General features: G+C 43.2%; 1 protein-coding gene across 1 annotated transcript in view; it reads right to left on the reverse strand.

Moving 5' to 3' along the window:
* The window catches only part of TTPA (alpha tocopherol transfer protein), a 564,225-nt gene that overhangs the window by 215,005 nt on the left and 321,508 nt on the right, over positions 1 to 27,712 (reverse strand). Inside the window, exon 2 of the mRNA XM_069621108.1 lies at positions 25,706 to 25,859. Within this exon, the coding sequence (XP_069477209.1) occupies positions 25,706 to 25,859 (154 nt within the window). The remainder of the gene's footprint in view (positions 1 to 25,705; positions 25,860 to 27,712) is intronic.

The raw sequence follows: 27,712 nt of genomic DNA on the forward strand, positions 1-27,712 counted from the left end.
CATAAAAGCAATGACAGGAATTACCATGCCATACGAACCAAAAGTCATCTTGCTGGGAGCGGTAGCTGAAAACTCATTTGCAGCATTGGGGCATAAGGCCGCGCTGATCACGCACCTACTGTCTGCCGCTAGACTAATGCTGGCCCAGGGATGGAAAACGGTACAGGGCCCAACAATTGCTTGGTGGTGGATAGACATGGGGAATTATGGCAATGGAAAAGATTTGCACAGTGCAGTCTGGCAGATATCTAAAGTGTACATAGCAAACTGTGACACATGTCTGAAGACGACTGTGGACCACAGCAAACAACCTAAAGAAGCTCCTTTAAGAAAGGCAACCTCACCTTTTGAGATTCAATATTTGGATCAGATAGGCCAACTACCACCAGTAAATAAGTACAAATATAGTATAGTAATAGTGGATTCTTGCACTAGGTTCCCCTGGATGATTCCAATCAGTCATGGTGTCACTCCGGGGTGTAGTAGCCATCACAGCAACTCAAACGTTCTATGCTGATAATGGTCCAGCTTTCGCAGGGCGGGCCCTGAGAAAGGCATTAGAGGCTTGGGATCACAGCTGCACTTTTCTAACCTGTATCATCCAGAGATGAAATGGGCTTAAAGAAAAGGCAAACCACTCAACAAGTTGTGCCCGACTAAATGCATCCTTTCAATGGGGCGGGGGGGGGTAACTGGGAAGACCATGTGCCTCTAGTAATCAGAGGTTTAAATCATTTACCACACCAGTCTTTATACAGCGGTAAGACTCAATTTGAACTCCTGTTTGCAACAAACATTTTTATGCCTGACCTGCACACTCACCCTCCTCGCTAGGCAAGAGCAGCTGCTGGCGACAATGCTGCAGAGGGAACCCCTCCAGGAGGAAGCTGCTGAGACCTCCCTCAAAGCAGGAGACTGGGTTGTGGAAAGGATCCATAAGACTCTGTTTGGCCCTTCCTATAGACTGGCAGTACAAGTAATCGGACTGAAAGGTTCCAGAACTGCTGTCCTGCCCTCAATACCACGCAAGAGAGGCACCAGACAAGTCTTTGTGGATCACCTGAAAACTGCTCCAGATGGTTACTGCAATGTTTTCATGCACTCATCCTCTTCCAGTTAAGGAGCCTGAAGAAGAAGAGATAGAACTTGTCTAGGGTTGCAATACGCCAAGGCAATGTCAGGCTCTGCTTTCTTGTTGCATAGTGTACTTACAATAGGTTTTGTGGCATCACCTGCTTGGGTACTGGGATTGACAAATTGATTTTGCCTGGTGTTTTAAATATTCCTCTTCAACCATACCTTCCATGGTTTGTCAGGAGCTGCATTCCTGGGGTAATGTGCACTTTATTAAGAACACATGGATCAGGGAGGCCTATGTTGTGCCTTATTCACATGCATTTCTTTAACCTTCAAGTCCTGAAATAACACTGTACTCAATACAAGAATGCCAAGGCTCCACTCGCATAGTTTGTGCGCATGCTGAACAAGTGTACTCATGTCACAATAACACTGAATGCACACTCCATGTTACACCATTTGCATTTTTTCACAGTCAAGTACATAGCTTATCTAATGGCTCATAGTTTAATTAATCATGTTGTAATGCTGAAATTGGTATACCAATGCTGGTCACACTGAGCACAAGCCTCAAGCGAAGACCCTTAAAATTTCAAAAACTGAGGTTGCATTTGCCACACCTGCAAAACATGCATTTAAGAGTGTGCAGCAGTGAGAAATCTTATCTGGAAACACTCCGAGTGGTCAAACAGATTGCATCTCTCCTAGCCTTTGAAGATGCAATGGAAGAGGCCATAGACTCTTATTAAATCGACAGCTTACAGTTAATTGGCATGAATACCGTTTTCTCTGCGGTAACTATATTTGGCATAAAAAGCCTGCGAAAAGCCCCGAGCACGATCAATGCGTTCATTAGAACACCAACTTATTTGCAACTTGTTTCACTGTGTGGACTGCTGCTAATACTCAAGAGTTTCTCTTTTATCCTGCTGTAGACACTGAATCATGAATGTTAACAACATGAAGCACCTTGAAGCAACCCGTTTTTGGTTCAAAGCTGAACTATGAAGAGGCCTGGGGTACCAACAGTGTGGCCAATTTTAAAAGCATTTTATTGTTTCATTGATCAGAACAAGTTGACTGTGTAAGCCATTGCCAGATGCGTGGTGTCTACCAAGGATTTCTCTTTTTTTTTTTCAAAGAACTTAGGGGGTCAGAATCTCACCATCCATAATTGCATTGTGACAAGCTTCACTCTCCAAGACTCTGTTTGTGCATAGAGACGTCTGTGGGATACAGAGATTCTTCCCTCAAGTGTTCAATTATGATTTTATTGAAAACCCTCCAGCCGCCACAGCTCGCAATGGGATTGTGTCAGGGAAAAGGAAACTGCTCAGAGGACGAAAACAACCATTATGTCCAGATGTCTCCTGTGAAACCAACACAGCATCAAGTGGAACAAATGGTGCTCCCGTCGCAAAGCCTGATTCAAGCCAGACACAAGATGACACCAGCTTCCTCGCTAATGCTGGGCCCAAGGAGCAAACTGATTCGGGACAAGTGATGTATACTTCTGGTTCCAGGAGTACACGGCATAACAAGGCAATGCCCATGTCCTTGCAGAAATCTGAAGTACAAATTATTTTTCTTTCACCAGTTTGTTTCCCTACACACATCAAGAAGATTAGCAGCAAACCCTGAGTTCAGTAAGGCTGAAATACTACTGAATCCGCCACTATTGGCATCACAATCTGGGTCCAAAGAATTTGAAAATATACTGCATTATACCTCAAAGCCCAGGTTTTAGCACAAGTCATACGTACTTATTGGATTACCTTTACCTGCAAATCACTGTGGATGACAGAGGGACCCATACATTGGTCTACCCAAGGATAACCAATTTAAACTTTGGACAATTTACACAAGTGGACATAATCTCAAAATCACACATTCTAAATCTTGTTGGGTCAGAAAGTCAGGAGCAAATTTGTGCTGGATGTTCATTTCTAATAGGATCTCAAAGACACCCACACCCCTGTCTTTCCACAAGGCTATAGCCAGTAATAGGAATTGGAATTAACCTTAAAACTTCACAATTCAATACGTGTTCACTTATGTTTTGATTTTCTCTTAGCCATAGCCACTGGTAGAAATTACTCTGAATGCTTCCTGTTACATGTATTATTTATTTATGTTTTTCTTAGCTACTACAATATGTTTTCTAGGTGCTCATGTATGCACTCCAACTCGGATACGCAGTGATTATTAATCACAATTGCTGCCATGTGCATGCCAATATAGGCTGCTTGTTTTTGTAAATATAGCTCCTAAAAGTGCCAGTAAGGGTTTCAGAGAGCTACAGATCTCTGATCTATTACGACTGCGTTTAGGGGGGTGCCTTCGTAGCTCAGACAGCCTGTGCACCATTATGATGGGGCATACGCTTTAAAGGCGCATAAGTGTGCCAGGTCTTCTTAGCGCCATAATCCAAGAGCTAACCCAAGTGTCATAACCAGCACGTGTAAAGACAGAGGCCCAAATTTGCACTGCGGTCGTACGTTCCCTAGCTTAGCTAAGAACAAGGAAATGGTACGTTTTCTGCCTCAAGGGCCGGCTCTCCACAAAAGGTTAGTTGGCAGCTTTTGGCAGTGCACGGTTAATTCTTATCTGATGCACTCAAACTGCAGGACATCGCCAGCTAACAGGAAAGATTTGCGTGCCACACTTCACATTTACAAACCCAAAATGCCATAGATTACAATGAGAGGCGCTGGCTAACGGATAAGAACACGTCACCGCTTCATAACAGAAGGCTTTCTAGCATAGCTTACAAATGAACTTGTCTCTGTAATGTTACAGAGTTCTATCTCTTATGTGACACTCATTACTTTTGAAAAAAGCAGATATGACGAATCCACACGTGCAAGGCGGCCATTGTGCAGTTAATAGATATTTAGCACAGCACATAAGGAGACAGAGGGAACGGAGGGCCTGCAGACTTGCTTGCTCATTGAAGCCAGAGGGGCTGGGGAGGAACGGAGAAGAGACAGATAGCCAGGTCCAGCAAGGCAGACCCGGTCAACCTCAGACACTGCAGCTTGCTTTGAAACAGAATTCTCTCTAAACCTGAGTGACAAATGAATTTTCCCCGTGTGCATGGAGACTAGAGGCCGATAGTGCAGAGTAGCTTAGTGAGAGATGTGTTACCCATGCTTTTAAACTAAACATCTCTTGTTCTATTATTTACATATTCAACATGCTGGTTGCTTATATGACACTCTTGTTAATAGGTGTGATGATATGTTCTATCTGCTTTCGTTTTAGCATGTTTAATGAGGATAAGAACCCTCAGAAGACAGGGGATCATATTAAATGCATTCAAATGATAACTCCTTTGTCAAGTGTATATTTCAGGGCAATGAGTCAGATTGGTGTCTCTAATTAAGTCCATGAACCTTCATTTCCTGAATGTGTATGTTTAATCATGTTGATAAGCACATGAGCCTAGGCATGCCTGTCTTTTAGCGCTGAGAGATGGCTAGGGTGTTTTTTGACATTAATGACTGATGACAACGGGTCTGTTGTCACAGCCTTCAAAGAGGTGGAGATAAGAGGCTTGTGGTCACGCCCAATCATAGACAATCACAATACCCCTTTGGGGACAAGGACTCCCGTTCTGATGAGGAAATCCATAAAAATCCTATTCATAATAGCTCGGAAAACATCTATTGTGTAACCATAAATGAAGAAGAAACCTGTATCTAAAATTTTCATACAAAAACCCAAAATATCTTTGTAAATGGAATATTCCATTCCACTGGGACGAAGAAACCAATCAAGAGTAATAATGAGACACCGGGAAAGTCCCTGACGCACGTCATACAGGCGGAGGCGGGATACTGGCAGAAAACGCATGTGAGTTTCAAAGGGCTGGCGTTGCTACTGAGAGAGAATCAGACGAGCAGCGCCCTGCCTGGAGAGAAGGAGAAATAGACACTTAGCGTCTACATGGAGAGAGAGAGAGAGAGAAGGAAGAGAAATAGACGTGCAGCGTCTTATAGATACAAGAGAAAGAGTTGGCTAGGCAGCGTACCAGATCTAACGGAGGCCAAACAACTGATACCAATGCGCAGCCTCTTACCTGAGGTAAGATGAGGGGGAACACACTGACATGGAGTGTCCTGGAGTACCAAAAGAGAATAATATACCAAAAGGTGGTGGCGAGACCACAAAATCCTCATAGTAGACCAGGAGTCACCCAAACAATGCTGAAACAAGCCTGCAGTGAAAACCACAAAATATACAGGTACAGGAAGTACCTTATGGTCATCCGCATATCACAAGTGAATATGGAGAAACCTGACAATATAGAGAAGCAACCCCAAGCCACAAGAGGCCCCAGTGACATTATCCAGAGAAGTCACAAGTAAAGGGGGAAACGACAGACCCAGGAGGGGAGATGATAATCGTTGTGGAACTAATCTGTCATGACTCAACTGCCCTCAGCAAGGCCTCGATCCACACATCAACCTCACGCACTCCTATGGCAGTGGCTCTTTGCATGGCATCTTGTTGGGAGCACAACGGGTTATGCCACTAAACTCATGGCACACAGCAGGCTGTGGGGGCTACAGCTGCCATGATGCTGGGAACTAGGTCATGTGATGTTGCGACGTCCCTGAATCACAACGCTACCCGGAAGCCCTCTGGACACTGCAAGTATTCATATTTAGTCAGCCACAGAGCCGTGCGGTGCTCCTTAACAGTGTGTTTCCATGCAGTGAGCATTGTTACTCTGTCCATTGTTGTGATTTGATCCTGCTTTTTTGACCCTTTTTGTTTCCTGGATTGGTCGTTCTTGCTCCTTGACTGCTGGGAAAATTTGTCTTGCTCTTGGACTGATTTACTGGTTTCTGTGACCTGTTCCTTTGTATAGCAACTGCTGTGACGCCTGCACACTTAGTCATTTTTGGATTCTTAGTTTTTTGCCCATTTTTCCTGTTGTGACGATTGGAGAGTTTTTGGTGTATCTTGGTTCTCATTCTCAGAACTAGTGCGCTTTTGGATTGATTCAACATTGACTTGTGACCTCACAGGAAGTCTGGGAGAATTGTTTTGTTTTCTTTTTGGGGTTCTCCGCCAGACAATGATTTTTTTCTTGGATTTTTCTGGACTGAACTTAATGACTTTGGACATTGTGTTCTCCCTCAAGAACTGGATATTCATCATTTCCAATGTTTGTATCCCATTAGATTGCACCCTCGTGCGGTACGGGTCAGGTTTATTCTTCAAACATGCACCTTCCGTGTCCATCATTCTATAACGAAGTTGCCTGATGAATTACTACATCATTGGTACATTGGTAGAAGCATTCTGTGTCTTATTAGGTTTACCGGCATTATTCACTGGAAAACAGGTAGGAGTTCGGTACAAGGGGAGGGTGGTGGTGCTTTGTCAACAATCATGCAAACATAATACTGACATCATTCATGTTTATGTTTTCCCTCGAGCACTGCTGGTTGCACCTGCCTTTTCACCTGAACCCCCAGCCAGTCAGGTTGTTACTCTTCTCTGCCGGCTGCGCTCTTGGGAGAAAGGTCACTCTGTGAAAGGAGACCCCAGTCATTTTATTTTGGTGGCTGGGGTTATCTGAATCCATGCATATCCATGACATAATCCTACTCATTCCTGTCAAAGTGGAGAGATTGTGATACTTGCACCTAGAAGGGGCAGTGATAATCATTGTGGGATTGATCATACTCATTGCAGTCATAGTAAAGAGTATTTAATGCCCAAAGCAAGAGAAGTGCATGGAAATCATTACGAGAGTAATCTTACTTGTCTCAGTAAAGATAGAGCAACATATGTTATAAAACCTCAAGAAGTGAACAGGAGTCAATACTATAATATTCAGTCTCAAGTGAATAAAGCTGAAAAGAGCAGAGTGAAAAGAGAGACTGGTATTGAGTCTCTGGGGGAGAGTGAATGCCATCAAAATGACATCAACACCGCGAATCAACTATGTGCTCAGTGTGCTTCCCCTGGACGTAAAGAAGGGCCATTGGCGGAAAATTGAGAGTTTAATCCAGTCTTTTCTCTGGGAGAACAAACAGCCACGCCTCAGCTTGTGGAAATTGCAGCTGCCCCAAGACTGTGGAGGTTTGGGGGTTCCTGACTTTGAGAATTATCATTTGGCCTTTGGAGCCAGGCATCTGGTTCCATTTATTGAAGATTCGGAGGATGTTTGGACGCTGGCGGAATCAAGTAGTTCTTCTCCGTTGCCGCCTAGGGCCATACTGTCCACGGTGGATGGATCTGGTTATCGCTCATTTCCGCCGACAAGATTCCTGAGAACTTGTTGGAGGGAACTATGGAAGAAAAGTAAGCGTAAGGTATGTGATAATGATTACATCCCTATCTGGTTGAATCCAGGTATTTTGCTGAATGGGAGGCCGCTATTGTGGTTGAACTGGCTGAGTGGTGTACTATGGTTGAGTGATCTGATGGAAGACGGCAAATGGATCAGCTATAGAAGACTTTCACAAATTAAAGATCTCAGAGACTGTACAGTGGGTGAACACAGAAAACTGAGAGGTTTGCTGCGGAACCAGATAACTGTTGATGGCGGTGGTTGGCAGTTATGGCTACCTGAATATAAGACATTAGGAGGTATGGCGTCCAAAGTATATAGAAATCTGAGCCAACAGTACACGCCAGCAGAGGGGTTGTTAACTAAGTGGTCTGAGGTCCTTGGCTCTGATATGACTGTGGAGAGGTGGAGGTTTCTTTGTAAAAACGTAACTCTGACATCCATTAATCTTGGAGAACAATGCCGCCAAATCAAAATTCTTAATAGAGTGTTTTGGACTCCCCAGAGACTTTATGCGAGAGGGATGATTGACTCAGAGTCCTGTTGGAGGTGTAAGCATGATGTCGGCTCCTTTGAACACTTGATCTGGGACTGTTATGAACTGAGGACATTTTGGAGGAGTGTCACTGAAAAGATTAATGAGGTTCTATTACTGCAAGAGGATTTTGATTATAACACTATCATCTTGGGTGAGGATGATAAAGTGGAAGATCTCACTTATCCACAGAAATGCTGTTTTTTTAGGGCTACAAATTCTGCGAAAAAAATTGTTTTGAGAAAATGGAAATGTGATGAGAGACCGACCTGTTCAGAATGGGTGGAGGACTTGAGGCAAGTGGCCAGAATTGAGAAGGTTATCCTTCGCAGGAACAAAAAGTTGAAATTGTTTGATGATATGTGGGGTGGGTTTTTGGATGACATGTGATATAATAAGTTGGCCTGTTTTGCTTTTTAGATTCTGTGAAGGTTGGGGATGGATATGGGGTGTGGATTCTATGCAATGAGTTCTACGATTACAATGCTGATAAGTTTGTTGCTTGTATGTTTTCTATAAAATTCAATAAACTTAATAATTAAAAAAAAAAGAAAAGAGAGACTGGTAGATGGTGGAACTGTTTATCCCAGGAAGAGAGAAATATATATATTTTTTAAAAAGGATCAAGAGAAACGAGACAGAGCCAAAAAGGATAAGCATCTCAGAAAGGAAAGGTCGAGCCATGTAAACTGTATGAACTAATCAAAACCATAACCAGAGGTTACTTGAAGATTCATTAATTTGCATACAGCAAACCACATCACAAAAGAAGGGAGTCACTCTCCTGTTCTTAATTATTATAGAGGTAGGTTCAGTCAGGTTAGTTGTAGACGGTGGACAGTTTCTGTTAACACATTCATTGACTAGAACCTTATTTAGTTGGTTTTATAGGGACGCCTCATAGAATAGGGAGAGTGAGGCATTTAACTTTTCTTTAATACAGCTGAATATAAATTGGTATATCAGAGTCCACCTCCTTCTAATCCGCCACACTGTGTAATTTGTGATGAACCTGATGTATTTGTCTCTTCTCCCCAACAGGGAGCTGCCCTGTGTGAGACTCGGGAGGTGAGCTCACAATACAAAATCCTGCCTATGTGTTGGGCAAGGGGGCTCTCACTGGGAGGGACTCCCAGTGGGACAAATCTATTCTAGTTCCCTCAAACCCAATACCCAAAATGATTTCCACCTATTTGGGAGCAAATGTTAATGATACAACTTTGAAACCTGTATTTAAGTTTAAATGTGATGCTGACCCCTCCTACCAACCCATACCCCAGGTCCAATGGAAATACATTTCTCGCTACAGCAAAGAACCTAAAAAGGGAGAAGATCCTTACCTGGGCACAGAGCAAAGAGACACCCTGACGTAGAGTCATTCAGCTGGGGTGGAGACACACAGAGCGGATGCCGCTGTTATTGTGTGAAACCAGTGCTGCCTGGAGGCGGGACCACAGAGGGTGGGTGGTGGGCGAGCAGCCCAAGCACTTCGCAGAGCCTAAAAACACTGACACAACAAAGTTTTCCACTCGTGTCCAAAGAGACACTAGTGTGCCAGAGAAAGCAAGAGGAAGAAACACAGGCGAGCCCACAAGAAGGCTGCCACCAGATAGAGCAAGAGGAAGAGACACCAGCAAGTCCACGAGAAGGCTAGCTCCAGAGAGAGCCAGAGAAAGCACCGGCGAACCTACGAGAAGGCTGCTACCAGGGAAACCAGACGAAGAGGGATGGACAAGCCCATGAGAAGGCTACCACCATAGAGTGCCAGGGAAAGTGCTGGCTAGCCCACGAGAGTGTGGAGGAAACCAGAAAAAAACACCAGCAAGCTCACAAGAAGGCTACCATGGAAAGGGCCAAAGAAAGCACATGTGAGCCCAGGAGAAAGCTGCGAACGGTGAGAGCCAAAGAAACATCTGTTGAGCCCACGAGAAGTCTGCAATCAAAAAGTGCCAAAGCAAGCACTGGCAAGCCCATGAGAAGTGCGCCACTGGAGGACACTAGCGACCGAGAAGGCTGCTGCCGGAGAACGACAGAGAGTGGCCTGATGCGAGGGGGTACACCGTCACCACAGCCACTAAACCTCCTTTGGAAAGAGCATTGCCGAGTAACAGGTTTGCAGTTTGGGCTGGAGAAAAGGAGATGTGTGATGAAGCTCTGCAACAAATATGGGAAAGTACAAGACTCAATAATATCTGAGGTAGGCCAAGCTTATGAGAATGCTAGTCACCAATGCCATGTAAACGGACATTAAACAGGAGAATCCCAAGCAGGGTGTAAACCAAGGGGCTAGAGGGGCCAGTACAAGTCTAAAGCGACCAAACAAAGAAACAGGTAATGAGGTGGGCCCGGAGGTCCATAAGAGAAGGTTGACCATAACACAAAGACTAACTACAACCATGAGAGGAGGCAGAGTGGTTCTGGAAAGTGGACAGTCAAGATACATCCTCCTTAATTGTAAGGGGTTGAGAAATGTAACCTATCTTCTGCTTCAGTGAAACTTCCCAGTTTGTGGATGACTAAAAGTGAAACCAGCTCATTTGACTTTCATTAACTGCAGCAGCACTGAGTGACTTGTGCAAGGGCCTGTTGGTGAAGTCCAACTACAGAGAACTGTAATTAATATTTGATTTCAGGAACTGTTAGAGGAGTGGGTCAGCTACAAACCACGCCTAATGGGCATTCATCTTAGAGGTTATTGTTTTTGTTTGTAGTGGCAATGCCATCTTAGTGAAATTAGGATTTGCTTTGAGGACACACTTTCTACATTGATAAAACATCATGACTACCACCTTAGGTTTTCAGTTATAGATAGGGAACCTCATCGTAGGAGTAAGGCAAGTTTTTCATTTGAGTTAATTATAATCCTCTGTTTAAATCATGTCCAGTGGTCCGACTCTTATTTCTGGCCCACCACAAATTGGAAAAGCAAATCACTCTGTATCCAGTGTAAGAAAGGCATGGTATCAATAGTAAGACAGACACAAGAGAGCACAGTTCAAGGGTGTTTATTGAACTTGAACAAGAGTATGATAAACGCCTATCTAATCCTACATCTACAGAGGGGAGCAAGCTACGGCCATCAAATAATAATAACGCAGTCCTAGTGGTGTCTTGTCAAAATAAAAAGGCCTATACTAAAAAAACTATTGCCAATCCTTCCCTCTAAATAGAAATAGTGTGGGGGTAGTGTTGATGAAAAAGAAATCAGTGTTCAGTAAAATTATATGCCAGGATGTTCAGGCCGTTGGCCTCCCTTCCCCATGTTTTCAGCACAAGAAAAGGCGGTTCATTGGAGCGTAGCACAATCTCTGGCTTCTTTGGCACGAGGATACATTTCAATCACTAGCAACAGGGCCTTTTGTGCCCAAGCCTCTTTGCCTATCAGAGTCTCTTGATTCAGAGGGCCTGAAGCAACAAAACGTTTTTTTCCTCTTACAAGTACTCAATTCAGGTGATTAACTATTCACCCTCGATCTCCCTCAGACGGTCTCAGATCCCTTTAATACAACGATTGTCACTTTGGATCCCCCTCTTCCGGGCTCAGATCCTCTTTCACAATGCTCATAGAATATTCTTTCTCGGGTGACTCATGGTCCACCCCAGATCCCCCTCAGCCAAGCTCAGATCCTCCCTCTTACACAATTAGTCTCCCTCAGCCGGGTTCGGACCAATTTCAGTTAGCATAAACTATCAAAAACTTTCGAATGTGCACAGGGCTTGCTGGACCTGTTGCAGGGCCACTTCAATTTCACAAATCCTTTTTATATTTGCCACCTTTCAGTTCGATACCTAACAGAGTACCCACGTGGCGCCAGACCACTCCATTTACATTATCTGTCTTGGCTTCAAAAGTTAAGTCACTCATCTGCTGTTTAATTATAGTCGTGTCGCTTGTCTCATACGCTTCACGCACTGTTCTCTTCAGTTTTCTCTATACAATGTTGCTGCTTGCAACCTTGGCTTTAACACAGACTGGTCTGGTATCAGCCTCCCCAACTCACTGGCTGTGGCGACTTTACTGGCGCTGCTTTGTTGTAGGAGCCAAGGACAGTACCACAGCGGCAAACGCTCCTCCCCACTATGGCTATCGATGCGGCAGAGCCCTGGGTACCTCCGAGACACAATGCAGGTTTCTTCAGCTTTGATTCCGGGTCTTATGTTTCTTATTCTTGAAGGCTCATGAAAGTAAAGGTCTTTCTCTGAAAAGGTCAATGGCACTTCCCTCCTTGCAACCCTCTCCGGTTTTACCGTCTTTCTCCTTGTATTAAATACTTATCTGAGTGGGGAAGTGTGATGAATGATCAGTAATTGTGTGACCCTGCTTGACCATTGTATTGGGACATGTCAGGTATTTGGCTCGGGTGTTAGTCCACGTTCTCTCACAGTGAGAAAGTATTTGTGTCAGAACAGGGGGGAGGCGAGTTCCTAAGTATCCTACCTGGTGGGGAAAAGGTGTTACAGGGAAGGGGATATCGCGTCTCCCCGACCGGTGTCCCACTTCCACTCCCCGAAAACCTCTCATCCAGATGATCCTCCCACAATGCTCCACCCCCAGGAACTGGATCCAAAAACTATGGCCGTGTCCTGGCCACCTGGATGACAGCTCTCCGGGGTCTAGCGGGAGGGACACCTTTATGTTTCTCACACCAGCCTCAAGGCATTGTTTGCAGATTTTACACCAGAGGTTCAGCAATCTATCCGCCATTGTGCCTTGCCAGAATATTTCCTTGGACCTTTGCTGTAGTTTAAAGTAAATTCATTGACTGTTCAAGTCAGGTACAATTGGCACTCTTAATGAAGTCTGTTTGTACACAGTTTGTTCCCATCCTCTACCCTGGTGCCCTTCTGCAACCATCCCTCAATGTATTTGCCAATACAGCTCTCATGGGTCACATCAACAAACCCATATGCAGTATATTATTGATACTAAATAGTGACTCTGAACTCCCTCCCTTCACACCTACTTCCTCGTACCTTCACCTGGCTGGATGGCTTATGCAAAACAGGGCCAGATTTAAATGTATTTTCCTGGTTCACAAATCTATCAACAGTAAGGCATCACTGTATCAATCCTCCTCTATTGAACTCTACAAGCCTTCTCATAATGTCCACTCTGCCTCAACTAGCCTTGTGACTCCTCACACTCCCTGTGCTTCCTCTCACTTCCTCTTTCTATTTTCTTGCTCCACTTGAATGGTATTCTCTTCCTTCGGACATCAGTAAAACAATCTAGATGGATGTGTTCAAAACCAAGCTAAAAGCCTACCTCCTCGCCTCTGAGTTACCCTCTTAACCTTTCTCATCTGCCTGCTAGCTAACATTGTTCCCCTTACCACTAACCTACCTCTATCCCTCACTTCCTCTGCCTCCACTCTAGCACTTCACCCATCATGGTCACATCCCGAGCACAGCGGGCGGTACCACCTACCTGCACTTAGAAATGTCCAAGTTTGGTTGTCTGTAATCTATTTATGTCCACTTATGTATTATCCCCAGTGACTTTTCCATTTACTTCCCTCCACAACCTGGTCAGAATGTCCCTCAAATACACCCCATTGTAAGAAGCACACTGCTTACCGTCAAATCTGATTTTGTAGCTATCATACATTCTTTTGTGATCAAAAGAGCATTGTTCCTCCTGTATATACATTTTTTTTAAATGTAAAGAAATTGTGGCAAGCACTGGGCATCAGGCAAAACACCATTGTAAGGGCTGTTCTTAGTCTAATCACCTGCAGTACTGCTGAGCACGACTATAGCCAGCAAATCTGACTAACTGAATGGCTGAGTCTGCACAAGCAGAAGCTTTAGCACATTGGTATTTCTGAGCAATCTCCGACTATTTACTGTGCCTTTCCTAGCCCATCCACTTTATGCTTGGCTTTTCAAAACTTGGTAATTCCCAACCACAAGGTCTGTATCTGCCCCTTTCCTTGGACTACGTTGTGCTTGATTTCATTTAACTGGTAACACCCCCACAGACAAATGCATTATTGTAAATAGTTGTATTTCGTCAAATGGCTTTGGCCATGTCTCTCGCACACTCATTGTGCTCCTCAGACCTTTGTGCAGTCCTAGTAGACCAGAATATCTAATCTGTAGAGAGTGGGGCACACAACACTACTGGACTCTACACTCTCTGAGAATAAGTTAGGCATTTGTAAATGGCTTATTTTTTCAGAACATGTTTTCAGCTTGTAAATGAACTCTTCCTGTATACACGCCTTCCATGGACAGTGCACATTTTCCAAACTAAATCTCCAAGAGTCCTAAATCAGGCCTAACTATGGTCACCTACGCTTCTCTCTTAAAACAAAGGCTCTAAAACTGGACTAACTGAATTGGCCAGGTTTCATTTGCTAGGCCACTAGACTGTTCTGAGCAGCTGTCCGGAAGGAAAACCCATTTTATACATAAAAGCACAACAGCAATGGAAAATAAACCATTAACTTCCGTTTATAATGGTGTCAGGATAATTAGGAAAATGTTTAGTGCCTGCTGCCACTGTAAGAAGAAGCATTAACATGGCTGTGCATTTTGTAAAGCGGAAACGGTATTTTGCAGCATTAACAAAACATGGACGTGTGCAAGAACTGTCACGACCATAAAATTATTGTCTCCAGAACACACGCCTCAATATCTTCGATATGCATGGGCACAGATTCCCAAGAATTGTAGGTGCACCAAGGAGTGCAAAAAAGTTGTCCCGGGAGGATAGCTCAGCGGCAGCGTGCACGTCTTGGAAGCAATACCACATGAAGCAACAGAGGTTCGATCCCCAGGTCTGCGCTTAGAAACCTCTGGGTGTTTAAGTGCGTTATAAATACGTAACTAAGACAAAACAAAACACAATTGTGCAACTAAGAAAAACAAACAATTCCTGTAACAGCCTCGATGCCCGTGGGCTGTGTGAGCGCTTTATAAATGTAAAATAAATAAATAAAAAGGTGCTACCACCAAGCATGCAACTGTACCAAAAGTCTCCAATACTGTATCTGAACTGTACACAACACGAGAATGGAAGCATCAAAAGTGGTCAACTCTTACGTAGCTGTGGCAAGAAACACAAGACTCAAAGATATGGTTAGACTGCAGCTTTATTCTCAAACACAGGATCAGCAGGAGATTAACACCTGTCGACACTAGCGGTTGATGAACACGGAACTAACAACCACCTTGGGATTGGTGTTAATCAACAATGTCAGGAAGAGACAAATAATACAGTGTTCTAGATTATTCCTATAATGGGGATACAGGTCTCCCAGAGAATCACGAAATTGAACAGTATCCAGGAGAGAACACACAAGCGCCTCTTGGTTCCAGTCCACAACAAAAGATGGGTGGGTTGGCATAAATGCACAGAAGGCCTATAGTTTTATCTGGAACACAAAATGGACCCGCTCATTGGGATTGAGCTCTCAACAGTGTCGGGATGAGATAAAACAAAATGTTTGGGGTGTTCTTACTGTGGGGATAATATTCTCCACTAAGATCTCTTAAGTACAACTGTCTCAGGGATCGAGCACCCAGCCATTTCTTTGCTGAAAACTTAGTCTCGGGGATATAGCATCCAACTGCAACAGGTAATATTTGCAGGTATATAGGCCCAGCTGTTTCTTCTGCCAGAGGTTATCAGAGGTATAGAGCAGAAGCACACTCTTTGTAATCCATACAAGACAGATAGTGTCTGGCACACTTTTTCGGACTCGGTGTACAACAACACTGTTCCTTCTCTGCAACACTTCTTAGATCACTGGCTCCCTCTCATTTCACAATCTATTTCCCCTAAAATGAGTACAGTGTCCTCCACAATATTTGGTTCAACAAAGGATATACAGCCCTTCCTACTCTTGCTTTTTCTCCCTCACATTGAAGGAGGTTAAGGTTTCACTGGGTCAAAGATGTCTGTGTCCTTATGTCTCACCAGGGTTCTGCAGATTACCCAACTGGGTGTCCAAGGTGCCCCAGTTTCTTCTACACAGCTGACTCGGCTCTTTGTCTCCACCTTATTTTTAGTATGCCTTGCACCACTGTCTCCTGCAGGTCTTCTGGCTTCCCCAATCTTTCACAGGGCCTTAGCTTCAGGGCTCTCTGCTGCTAGGCTCTCTTGCTCCCACTGCTGCTCTCTCCCTAGAGCCACACAGCTGTAAAACGTTCTCATGATTCTTTCTGGGCTTCCACTCCCTCTCCTGCCACTGTCTACCCAGTGATTGGCTCCACAGTTAAGTTATCCACCAGCAAGTGTCTTTTCCCCACTGATGTGGCAGCTGAGCTTGTCTGACACAAACTGCTTTATGTAAATCTGGTAGAATTTTGGCAGATTATCCTGTAAACGGGTCTTCTTTCGTGGGTGCATCTTGCTCCAAACAAGTATAATTTTTGGGACAGGACTGCTTTCTGATCTCTCTGCTGCACAAAAGACTTAATGCACAATGTAAACTGGGTGAGGTGATAAAGGCCAAGATCCTTAACTTGCATATAGGCACTCAGGCAACAGCCACATAGCAAAGGGATAACTTGTTCTTCAGAGTCCTACATTACATCATTTAAGTCTCCCTGAACAGAATGGGGTCTCTACAGGATCCCTCATAACGCCCTCAGAGAAATCAAAACACTGGCTCTGAAGCCCTGGAAGGTTGGCTAGCCTGGGCCGCAAAGGTTCTTCTACGTCAAGTGGTAAATATCATGTTCGGGTTTCCTCACATAGCCCAACGCCAAGTGGCTGAAGGGCCAGATGTTGAGTAACCTGTATTTGCCTCCCAGTCTTATTTGGTGAAGTTTAAACCTAACTTATGTTTGGTAATTTCTTTAACAAGATGTTAGGATAACTGTGCTGCTTTCTAAGATAAACAATAAGATAAACTGAGGATTGTAAAAACAAATGAGGGGTGAACTATAGTTAAGATGTTTAAGGACAGATGATAAAGAATGTAGTATATAGTGCATGACTAAATCTATGTTAATCAAGAGGACTTATTGGATGTTTGGACAAATTAAGGCAAACTGTAATTTTATCTAAATTTGCAGTTCAGTTGATAATAAAATAGGCTTATGAGTGAAAGTTGGGTTATTGGAATGTGTCATTTTGTGCTTCCTGTTTTTATTTCCTTCTTTTTTTATATATTCTTGTATATAGCTGCTGATATTTGGGATGTTAAACACCCTAAAGAAGCTCACAGTTGATAAAGTACAAAGAAAGTATCCTGCCTTGTGAAACACGAGTTGGTCGTATAATTATTTATAGCGCTTATATTCTTGAATTCTGATCTTTAATTTGCATGTAGTGCTTCCTATGTACCATTTGTTACATCGACATAGTATTGCATAGACCACAGATTTTATATTGCAGTTAATGAATTTGTTGATGATGTATATTTTGCCATCAGGTAGGTTTATTACTTTGTTCTTGTCCATCATGTGTTTGCAAGTGGCACAAGAGCCACATAGTTGCCATTTATGGATTTTACTCAACTAGATGCAGATCTATTTCAATCAAGTTCACTAGCTATTTTGAGAAAACTAGGACTGATCTTGTTACGCATTTTTGGTGCTTTACAGTGAATAATCTTTGGTTTGTCAGTGAGATATTGTTTTAAATCTGTTTGTGCACTTCTAGGACATTTCAATGTTTTGGCACTATTTTGTATAGCACAGAGATTAGTGTGGTTTGCATAGCAATACACTTTGGGTGTTGTCTTTGGGTTTAGATTTAAAATGTTAATCTCTTTTTAATGTTTTTGCTCTGATCTATGCTATGTTAATAGTCCTCGTATTGTATCCTCTTTCTTTGCTTTTATGCATTTTCATTAGTGCATGTCTTTTAAACTAATTTTCTGCATTGCAGTTTTTTTATTCTAATGAATTCCCTACATGAGATATGAGAGTTTATAGCATGATGAGGATGGTTGGTACTTATGTGTAGAACACAGTTGCCTGCAGAGGGTTTGACATATAGGAAGGTATATATTTGTGTGTTGTTCTCCAACATATTCTAAATTCAAAATTGTATTGTTTGTTTACTTTTCATTGTTAACTTGATAGAATATACATTTCTGCTGAGATATTCCACATATTCTTGGGAGTTGAGGTTACCATTCAAGAGAGTGAGAATGTCATTGATGAACCTTCCCCAATACACTGTAATGTCATTGCAGGTAAATGCACTATGTGACCAAGTGTGTTCGATTTCATAGTCCTCCGTGAAGATGTTCACATAGGCATGGGCTTATTGTGAGCCCATGTCGGTTCCCTACACTTGTTTGTAAATGAATCCATTAAAAATAAAGATGTTCTAATAAGAGAAACTGAGCATTGCTTTAGGAAGTGTTTGATAAGAGATTGTTTTCTCATGCTGAATGCTTGTATAAATTGATGTCACATCTAGCGAAACCAATCTGTAGTTTCCCTGCAAAATTATTTCTTCAAGTGTATAATATCTTTAGTATCGTTTATATATCATGGTAGTGATTGGGGCAGCAGATTAAGGTAGACATCTATATATTCTGTGAGTGACTCAATTCCATTGATTGATCAGCATTTTGGAAATGTGTCATTTTTATGTTTTTTGGAATGACATTAATGGTGGCCATGATAGGATGTCTCACTGACGTATTAGAGTATTCAGGAGTTATTTACTTTTCGTATCAATTTGTTGCCTCGTAAAGATTGCTATGATATAGAAACTCAGACCATTGTTGAGGGTTGCAAGAAAAATGGGATACATCATAGTTTCAAAGAAATGAACACCATGACGCACACCTTTTAGTATAAAAATGATTTACTGAAACAATATATTTCTAAAATGTAACAATTACATGTCTTCATGCAATACTTCATTTTGAAATGATGCTCAATAACCGAAAAAAGTAAGTTATAGAAAGGAATGAAAAGTAAAGTAACCACTTCCCCCACGTGACTTACAATTTGAAAATTAAGAATAATAACTCAGTGTTTTTTGTCAGAATTGTGTGGTAGTGGAATGTGTTCATCACTATTTAAAAAAAGAATGAATAGCTTTTGGTAACATTCATACATGTTCGTTCTCTTGGCAAAACAAGGGCATCTAATCCATAATTTGAAACTACGATGGAACACATTTTTCTAGCAACCCTCAACAATGGTCTGAGGTTTTATATTATAGCACTCTTTACGAGGCAACAAATTGATGTAAGTAAATAACTTTTGTGTTCTGCCATTGGAAACTGTATATTTCTAGTAAGAAATCTGCCACAGCCAACGTCATGTTACGCTCACCTGGTCTATGCGGAGGCGTTGGGACACGGTTGCAGCCCTCCCAGGGGTGCGGTCGCTTGGGTCCGGCTTCGCCCTCTGCGCTTATGTGGTGACTGGTGGTAATAGGTGATGCTGCTCGGGACTGCTCCTGCGTGGAGAATAGGGGGCGTGAGCATGCCAGCTTGTGCGCATGATCCCCTTCCAGGCCCCTTCTCCCAAACCGTGATACCCGTGGGATGCGCAGTCCCTGGAAAGCTTACCTGTTGAATAGTTCCTTCACTAGTCCCTTGCACGTGGTAGTCCAGTCCTGCTGTGACTAAGCCACTATACTCCAGGTAAGTGTTCCCGTTTTCCTTTGTCTTCCCTCGTCTGTTTTTGTTGCATCGTTAAGTTTGTTGTCTTGTATTGCTGTCCGTTCCACTTTTGATGTTTGCTCTTTTGCTTTCTTCCCTTGCAGGTGATGTTGCCGGCCCGGCAGAAGCTGCGGAGCTCGAGTCGGCAACCGGAGGGAATGAGGAACGAAGCTGCAGCGGTACAGTAGCTGGTAAGTTGTTAATTAGGGAGCACAGGGTTCAAATGCGGCCCAGCCTTAGGACGGATGTTCTAACCTTGTCTTTATTCTTCTTCACAGGGTCCGAGTTCGTGGATGTGGAGTGCGGTGCAGCGGCATTGAGCTCAAGATCACTGGATGTCAGGAGATGAGTTTGCAGATGAAGCGATGAAACACTGGTTTCCTCGAGGTGAGTATGCAGGAGAACGCCTGGTTTCAAAGGTAAGTAAAGTGGTCCAAGCGGTGGTGAGCGTCACGTTGCACGCAAGTGCACAGTAACGCAAAGCACCGGCCTTAAGGATGGAGCAGCTTATATAGCTGAGCTTTTGAAGCCACGCACACCAGGTTCAGCCTCCCTGCCATACCCGATGAGTCAGCACATGAGGATATTCTTGTAAAATAAAAGCACTCCTGCACTGAAATAAAGTGTTCCTTCTCACATCTCTATATGAGCCTAGCGCCAATGAGTCCAGTCAGGGCCCCTGTGTTTATTGGTCCCGAAGGTACATAAATGAGTCAAGTGACCCATTGCCCCCCCATCACTAGATGGTTTGGTCTTTGTGTTCTGGGGCCTGTGGCCATGACACGTCAGTAGGGGCTCTACCTTCAATACAAACTAATATTACAGTATTCATCATCATCATAAAGTCCTGCTTTGTTCCATTTTTTCAATTGCTCAAGCCAAGTTTTGTACTAGCTTCTAATGGATTTGTAGAGAGTGATTCATAACTTTGCGTTACATTAAGCTGTATCGTTGCCTCTTCAATGTACTCTTTTCTGCTCACGAGGACTACCTTGTCTCCTTTATCGGCAGGTTTGATTATTATATTGTGATTCACATGTATGTCTTTGAAGGATTTATTTTCCACTTCGGTTAAGTTGTAGAATGGAGTCTTGTTTTTCTTTGGCTTCCTTTTCTCAGCCTGTTTAAGATCCTTAGATACGAGATTTTGAAATGTGTATCACATTATCTTGTCGTGAACACGAAATATATTTCGATTTCATTTTTAATGTAATGCTTATCATCACATCTTTTGATATATTTTGCTATTCGGTATTCACATTGTTCATCTAAATTCAATAAAGTAAATGTATAATCTACATTCCAAATGTATTTAGTTTTTCCATTTACTTATTCTGAAACTCCAGAGTGTTTTAAAGATTTATTACATTTTAAATATCTGCAAAATGTCAGTCAATATGGATTCATTTGTAATCGTTGTGATTGGTAGGGCTAAATGTGAGCCCATGTGTTAATGCAGTTTGTAATTCTGTTGATACTGCTATATCTGATAAATTACACATTGCACTTTCTTGCTGTACTGGGAATTCCTTTGAATCTCATCAGAACGCCTTGACCTTTGATTCTTATTTGCTCCACTTTTGCCCCTTCTGGTAGGGTAATTTTTGTAGATTTTTTTTGTGTACAAGACATGTACGTTTGATTTGCTGGTAAATTGTGTTATTTGAAATTGTTTCTCTACCTTAATTCCTCTAAAAAGTGCATTTCACTTCCTTCAGTGCTGGCTGTACTAGGTAATTGTTCACTATTGATGTATCTATTTCACTTTCACTGGTTGATGCAGACTCCAGTGATGGTATCTCTGGGACTGTTGGTGTACATTTAATTTTAGTCTTCATAGTTCGATATCTGTGATCATTTTTCTTCTGAAAAGTGAAGATTCTCCCTTCTTTTTAATCCTGTTCATCAATTCTAAATGCCTGCTTTTTTTGTTTTTTATTTTGGTAGCAAACCGGGTTAGAATTATGTCTAGGATTTCATCTTTTTTTTTTAAAGTAGCCACTACAATATTAATGGTTTCCATTTTTGTTTTGATGATTTTAATTTCTTCCAGAATTTTGGTGTGTAATTTCCAATTGATTAATAATTCATGTCATCATTTTATTAGAGATTGCAACTAAACATTTTGAATCGTTATTTTTTTGGGGATAGATATTCTAGTCATTCAAATTTGCTTTTAAATTAATGACTTTTGTGATTGTTGGATTCAAAGTAGTGGGTATATCTAGAATTTCCAAATAACTCATCAGCTTCTGCATTTCTAATTTAAAGGTTTCAGATATTTTTGCAGGGTTTGGGTGCTGCACAGGGAATTCTACTGGGAATACTGGAAATAGTAAGCGGGAGACCAATTCTCCAGTGCGCAACTCCCAAAAATTAAATGAATGTTGCATTGCATACCATTGGGAATTTGTGCTTATAGGTTTCCAAGTTAGATAGAATTATCAATTATTGTAGATGCGTATGCGCATTAACTTCTAACAATTTTTTTTTATAATAAAGTATTTTTTCAGGTTTCTTTCTTGGTAGTGGTTCTTAGCTTCATACATGAATTAATTTTTTAATTAGTTCGCGATTGATTCAATCAATTTTCCATGCAGGTCCAACTTGTAAATTGATCAATAAAGGGGTCACTCCTTACTGCATAACAATATTTTAGATAAATCCTTTATTTTCTTGTTGCACTGTGAAATGACCAATAAACGTTGCATTCCACATTTCTCAATAGAAGGCTCACTTCATTCCTTCATTATATGAAATAACTCATCAGGAGGAAGTAGTAACTGTAGCTATAATTATTTCTCTGTGTACCTTGGCTGTGGGAATTAAAATGTTGTCGATTTAATGGTCTAGTTTGCAAACAAATAACACATTAAGTGTATATCGTCAACAATATACATTATACATCCCTGAAGACCTGCTCTCCAACATTGATTCTAACACAACCTGTGTCCTCATCTTGCTTGATCTCTTCTTCCGCCTTTGACACAGTCAACCATGCCATCCTGCTCAAAAGTCTCTGTGATAACCTGGGTATGACTGGTTAGGCCCTGGCGTGGCTGACTTCTTTCTGCTCTGACCGACCCTTCCCGGTCCAACTTGGGTCCTTCCTCTCTGCTATCTTTTTCTCTACCTGTGGTGTCCCTCAGGGGTCTAACCTCTCTCCCTGGGTTTTCAACCTATACCTGGCACGTCTTGCCCACCGCATTGCCGCCCTCTGCCCCAACTTTCAATGCTATGCTGATGACACTCAGCTCATTTTCAGGCTACCTTCGGCCGCCTCTTCTCCGTCTCACATCTCTGACTGCATGTCTACTATCCATGAGTGGTGCGCCGCCAATGACCTCTGCCTCAATGCCAGTCAGACACATTCTCCTCATCGGCACACCCACTCCCTCCTTTCCTGTCGCCCTCTGGCCGGCCACTCTTGGCCCCCTTCCTGACCCTACCTGCGAGGCTGAAAACATCGGGGTTATCTTCGACTACACACTGTCCTTCTCTCCTCACATCTCAGACGTCTCTAAGAAGTCATACTACCAGTTGCACCTCCTCAGAGGTACTCTACCTTTTCTCTCCTTCCCCCAGAAGCTCACTGTCTCCAGAGCTCTGGTTCGCTCTAGTCTGGACTACTGCAACAGCCTCTTTCTAAACCTGCCTGCCTCTACTCTCCGCCCCCTGCAACTCATCCAGAACAGGATTGTGAGCCTTGTCCTTGGCCTCAAGCCCAGGGATCGTATCTCTCCAGGAATGAAATCTCTGCACTGGCTCCCAGTGGCTGCGAGGATCAAGTTCAAACCCCTCTGCATTGTCCACAAGGCCGCCTGGGGCCTGAATACCTTCAACTCTCTCTTCCTAAATATCTTCCCTCTCGAGCTCTTCGCTCATACGCCTCCAACTCCCTTAGGGTCAGTCGCTTCTCCAAGCAATGAGTTGGTGGTAGATCTCTTTCTTCGACTGGGGCCTCCCTCTGGAACAGCCTCCCTGCCTCCCTGAAACTTGAGGCGAACCATCTCCGGTTCCGGAAGCACCTCAAAACCTTTCTCTTTGCCTCTGCCCTTTCTCCTCCACTACCCTGCTGACCTCCTGGTTGAAACAATCTGCACTGGCTACCTGGCCACCCTCTGTTCTCGGGACCAGGCCCCTCCCCCGCCAGTCATACACTCCAGCACTGCCTGCCTGGCTACCCCACATTTGGGGACTGTTGCTGCATCCCTACTGTCCCTGATGTCTGCACTTACCTTTGCACTTGCCACCTTTGCCGTTACTTTACTATTGTCATTATGCTATGCCCATTTTCTGCACTGTCCCTTTCCCCTTCCCCCGGCACTTACCCCGTCCCCCATGCAACGCACTTGTGCGATCTGAAGGATACCTGGCGTAGTAGGATCGCTGTCTGTCCTGCCTTTGTTCCCCCTCCCTTGCCTCGTCGAGTCTTGAAACGCTTGTGCATAGGCGCGTTATAAATGTAATATATCATACACACAATTGATTATGAACAGTAATTTAGCCACAATAATTGACATTCTACATATCGATAATTGACATTCTGCAGGCAACTCGTCTTGGGCCACCTTTTTCTACCAAATACCATTACAGGACAATATCCATCTCCAAAAGGTGAGGTTTGTCCCTGAGCAACCAAATACTGGGATCCTGCCACTTGGCTGAAATGCCAGCCCCACTCTGCCATACATTGTAGCTTGCTAAAACTACACAATGTACTCTCTAAACAAACCGTTAAGTTTCCTTAGTAAATATACATTATTCAGCCTTGCTTTTTTCTAACAACCGTGAAACACATTATTAAGAATGTTAGCTGTGGTAAATATGGATCTATGACATTTCCTCAGATAGGTTTTGTCGAATGCAACTTTGGCGAATTCTTTTGGTAGATTTTTATCCATTTCTTATCACACAAAAAAAAAATCAGGGAGACCCGCCGACCCCCATTCTTTATCAGAAACCCCAAAACATGCCATCTAAAGTCTAAAGTTTGTGGTAAACAAAACAGCAAAATAATAATAAATCGCCCAAAATAAATTCTGCAAAGTTGCATTCGTGGAAAAGTGAAGAAACCATAAATACAAAACAACAATGGGCTCCCCCCCTTTCCTTTACTTTAAAAAGAGGTGCTTTTCATGCAGAATGTCTCAGAGGACCCGAATCTCGCAATATGAATGAAAGTGTTCTCAGCATTTCGCAGTCTACTTCACCACTGCGCTTGTACCTTAACCATTAGCAAGGGACTCTGGTTGTGGCTTGGAGACTGGCAATGACTTTTGAAAAAACCGAGTGAAGATGAGCATTCCTCATCAAACTTTGCTCTGCATTTTCGGTTTCCGAGGTCTTGTCTCCGTTAACAAAATGCTGCTTACTTCTGTGTGGCTACCAGCCTCAATCTGCACACAGGAGAAGATTCTGTGTGGAGAGGCGGGACAACCGTCGTCAAGTTCAACAACTTAATAATGATGCTTACATAAATGTAGGACAGCCTAACCTTTGTCACATTGTTCAATTGGCCATCATGCTCTAATAGCAACGTATAGCAGAATATAAATATTGCACAGAAATAGAAATATCCCTTTCAATGTTTATGCGCATGCATGCTCGGAGAGGCCGCCACTGTGTTCCTGCAGCCCAGGCAACAGTTAATAATCACCTTGGCTAATTATGAAGATTCATTATCTGGGCATAAGAAGCATCCACCAGGCTGCGGACTGGGCGCAAGGGGGGGAAACAATGGTGGCACGTGACCAAAAGAACACTTAAGAAAGGGGAAAAACCGGAGGGCAGCAGCACAGCTTTTACAGGGGGCAGGGCCATGTTGCAACGGGCCAAACAGATGCGCATTCTGCAGCACGGCCTATATGGTTGACATCAGTATCCCGCTTTAGATGTGCCCTGGCAGAGTGCTAGAGAGCTTTCTTGGAAAATCTAAAACATGTAGAGTAAGCAAGCAAAATCTGTGAAAAATTGGGCTTTCCACAACAGCTTCAACAGACATGCATTGCACTAGTGCATGTCCACAGTACACCACAATTTTGCAACAGGAAATTTCACTACACCCACCCAAGATGTTCAAGTACACCATATATAAACTGTTTAAGCATCTAAGAAATTGTTAAAAGTAACCATATCTTAGGGGAATATTTACTTGCCAGAGAAAAACAAATGCGACACTTTGTATTGGCTTCTTACCAATCCTGTAAATGAGAACTCTGCTGCCTTTAGAGTCCCTTGACCTCAGCAGTCCATGGTAACCGGCGCGCAGGAGGTGGAGTACGGAAGATGGGCGCAGGTCTGCAGTTATCTCTGGGCACTCCGCTCGCCATTTATGATAATTTTTTAAAAGCTGCAAAGAAATCCAAGGTAGAATGTGAGTAGGTTGATAGAAAAGCAACACATATTTGTGTAAGCCCAAAAGCATGAAGACTCAAAGCAAACTTAATGGCTTCTTGGTGGGGGTGTGCCTTTCCATAGAAGTTCCGTAGATCGTCGCACGGAAAGCAAGCCCTGCAGCGCTTTAATTTTCTTACTAGATATTTTAAGTCAAGCTGAGACCAGAGGGAACTGAGTCAATTAAGCAATAATATCAAGCCGGGGCGGGGTGAAATCACCAGGGGGAATTACCAAGTCAGGTAATGCCCCAGGGTCCATAGTTACCCCCTCCCGCAGCGAGGGGATTATTGCCATTAGTACCTTGGCCCGTTGGACCGGGGTACTAACATTGTTTTCTTCCTTTCTGAAGGAAGAAAAAAGTAAAAATTGCCCCTTTCCGTGGCAGCCATTGAAAATTAAAAAAAAAGTAAACTAACATTATGGCCGCCATGGAAAGGGAGAAGGGACTACATGTAGTCCCTTTGCCCTTTCCATGGCAGCCATTCAAAAAATAGGACAAAAAGTAAAGAATAAAATAACTGCCATGGAAAAGAAGAAGGGATTACATGCAGTCCCTTCTTTTCCAGGGTGGCCTGTCGCAGATCGGAAGTGGACGACGAGTTTCCAGCCATGCCTTCCTGACAAGGATCTTAAAACCAGGTAAGTGGAGGGAAGGGGGGGGGCTCGAGGGAAATCTGTGGAGGGGAGAGGGGAGCATTTACCTGAATCCCCCAGTGGGGGAAGATGGCAGCCTCCAGCCGTGAGAAGGCTCAGAACGGGGGGATTACCATGTGGCAATTCCCCCGTTCTGAGCCTCCTCATTGACTTGAAGCTGCCACCGCTTCCCCCGCCAGGTATTAATACAGAATAAAGACCACAGGTACAAATAATGAGGCAGTTTGTACTATGCCATGAAAACCTTCTTTGCAAGACAAATTTGTTTGCTTAAAACTTTAGTATATTTCATCAGAATTAAGGTTGTATCTATTTTGAAACCCAGACTGCAATCATTTGACAGATCTCACATTTTCCCCTTTGAGACCTTTTCCATTCCTGGTTGTCACCTGTGGCCTCACTACACAATCTCCTCCAGAAGACAGGCCATTGCTAGACACAATATGAAACTGGCACTCAATAAAAAAAAAAAAAAACAATAAAACAGGCCTTCCATTGCTACATCCCTGCCTACTGGAACACCATCCCGGAGACAAATCGAACAGAGCCAATGCTCTTGCAGTTCAGGAAGGAACTCAATACCTTTCTCTTCAGCCACCTAGGCTCCTTGCATTCCTTCATCACATCTTACATCCATGGTCGCAACATTGTGCCATGTATTGCAACTCCTCCTCCTTTTTCCATATGTTAACCTCAATGACATGTACAATGCACTTTTGCTTCCCAATTAGGCTTTGCAATATAAAACCGCAAAACATTGAGAACCGAAGCATTAAACAAAAACCTGAGGCATGCTAAGGATGCAGGCTTCCCCGTCAGATTTCCTAAAGACAAAGCCTTTAACAAGCCTGTAGTAATGAGTATGGGCAATGCAACAATATTGGCACACTAATGGTGAACACCCTGGTCGGCAGAAGGCCCTCAAAAAAGTGTGCTTCTGACAAAGTTGGGGAGGGGGGGAAGAGGGAGATACTCCAGGTTTCTAACCAACAATAAAATGAAGCCTTAGATGTAGCCTATGGATGGAGAAAGAGGAAGGATCCTCCAGATAAGTCTTGGGGGGACTGCCACTGGTACAGTTAGACACAAAAGATTATTTGTGGTGGGTGGTGAGCACACTGTTGTGGGAGCCAAAATCAAGAAGGGACCGAT

This window comes from Ambystoma mexicanum, chromosome 5q (genome assembly GCF_040938575.1).
Source record: "Ambystoma mexicanum isolate Mex_15411 chromosome 5q, UKY_AmexF1_1, whole genome shotgun sequence".
Classification (NCBI taxonomy): domain Eukaryota; kingdom Metazoa; phylum Chordata; class Amphibia; order Caudata; family Ambystomatidae; genus Ambystoma; species Ambystoma mexicanum.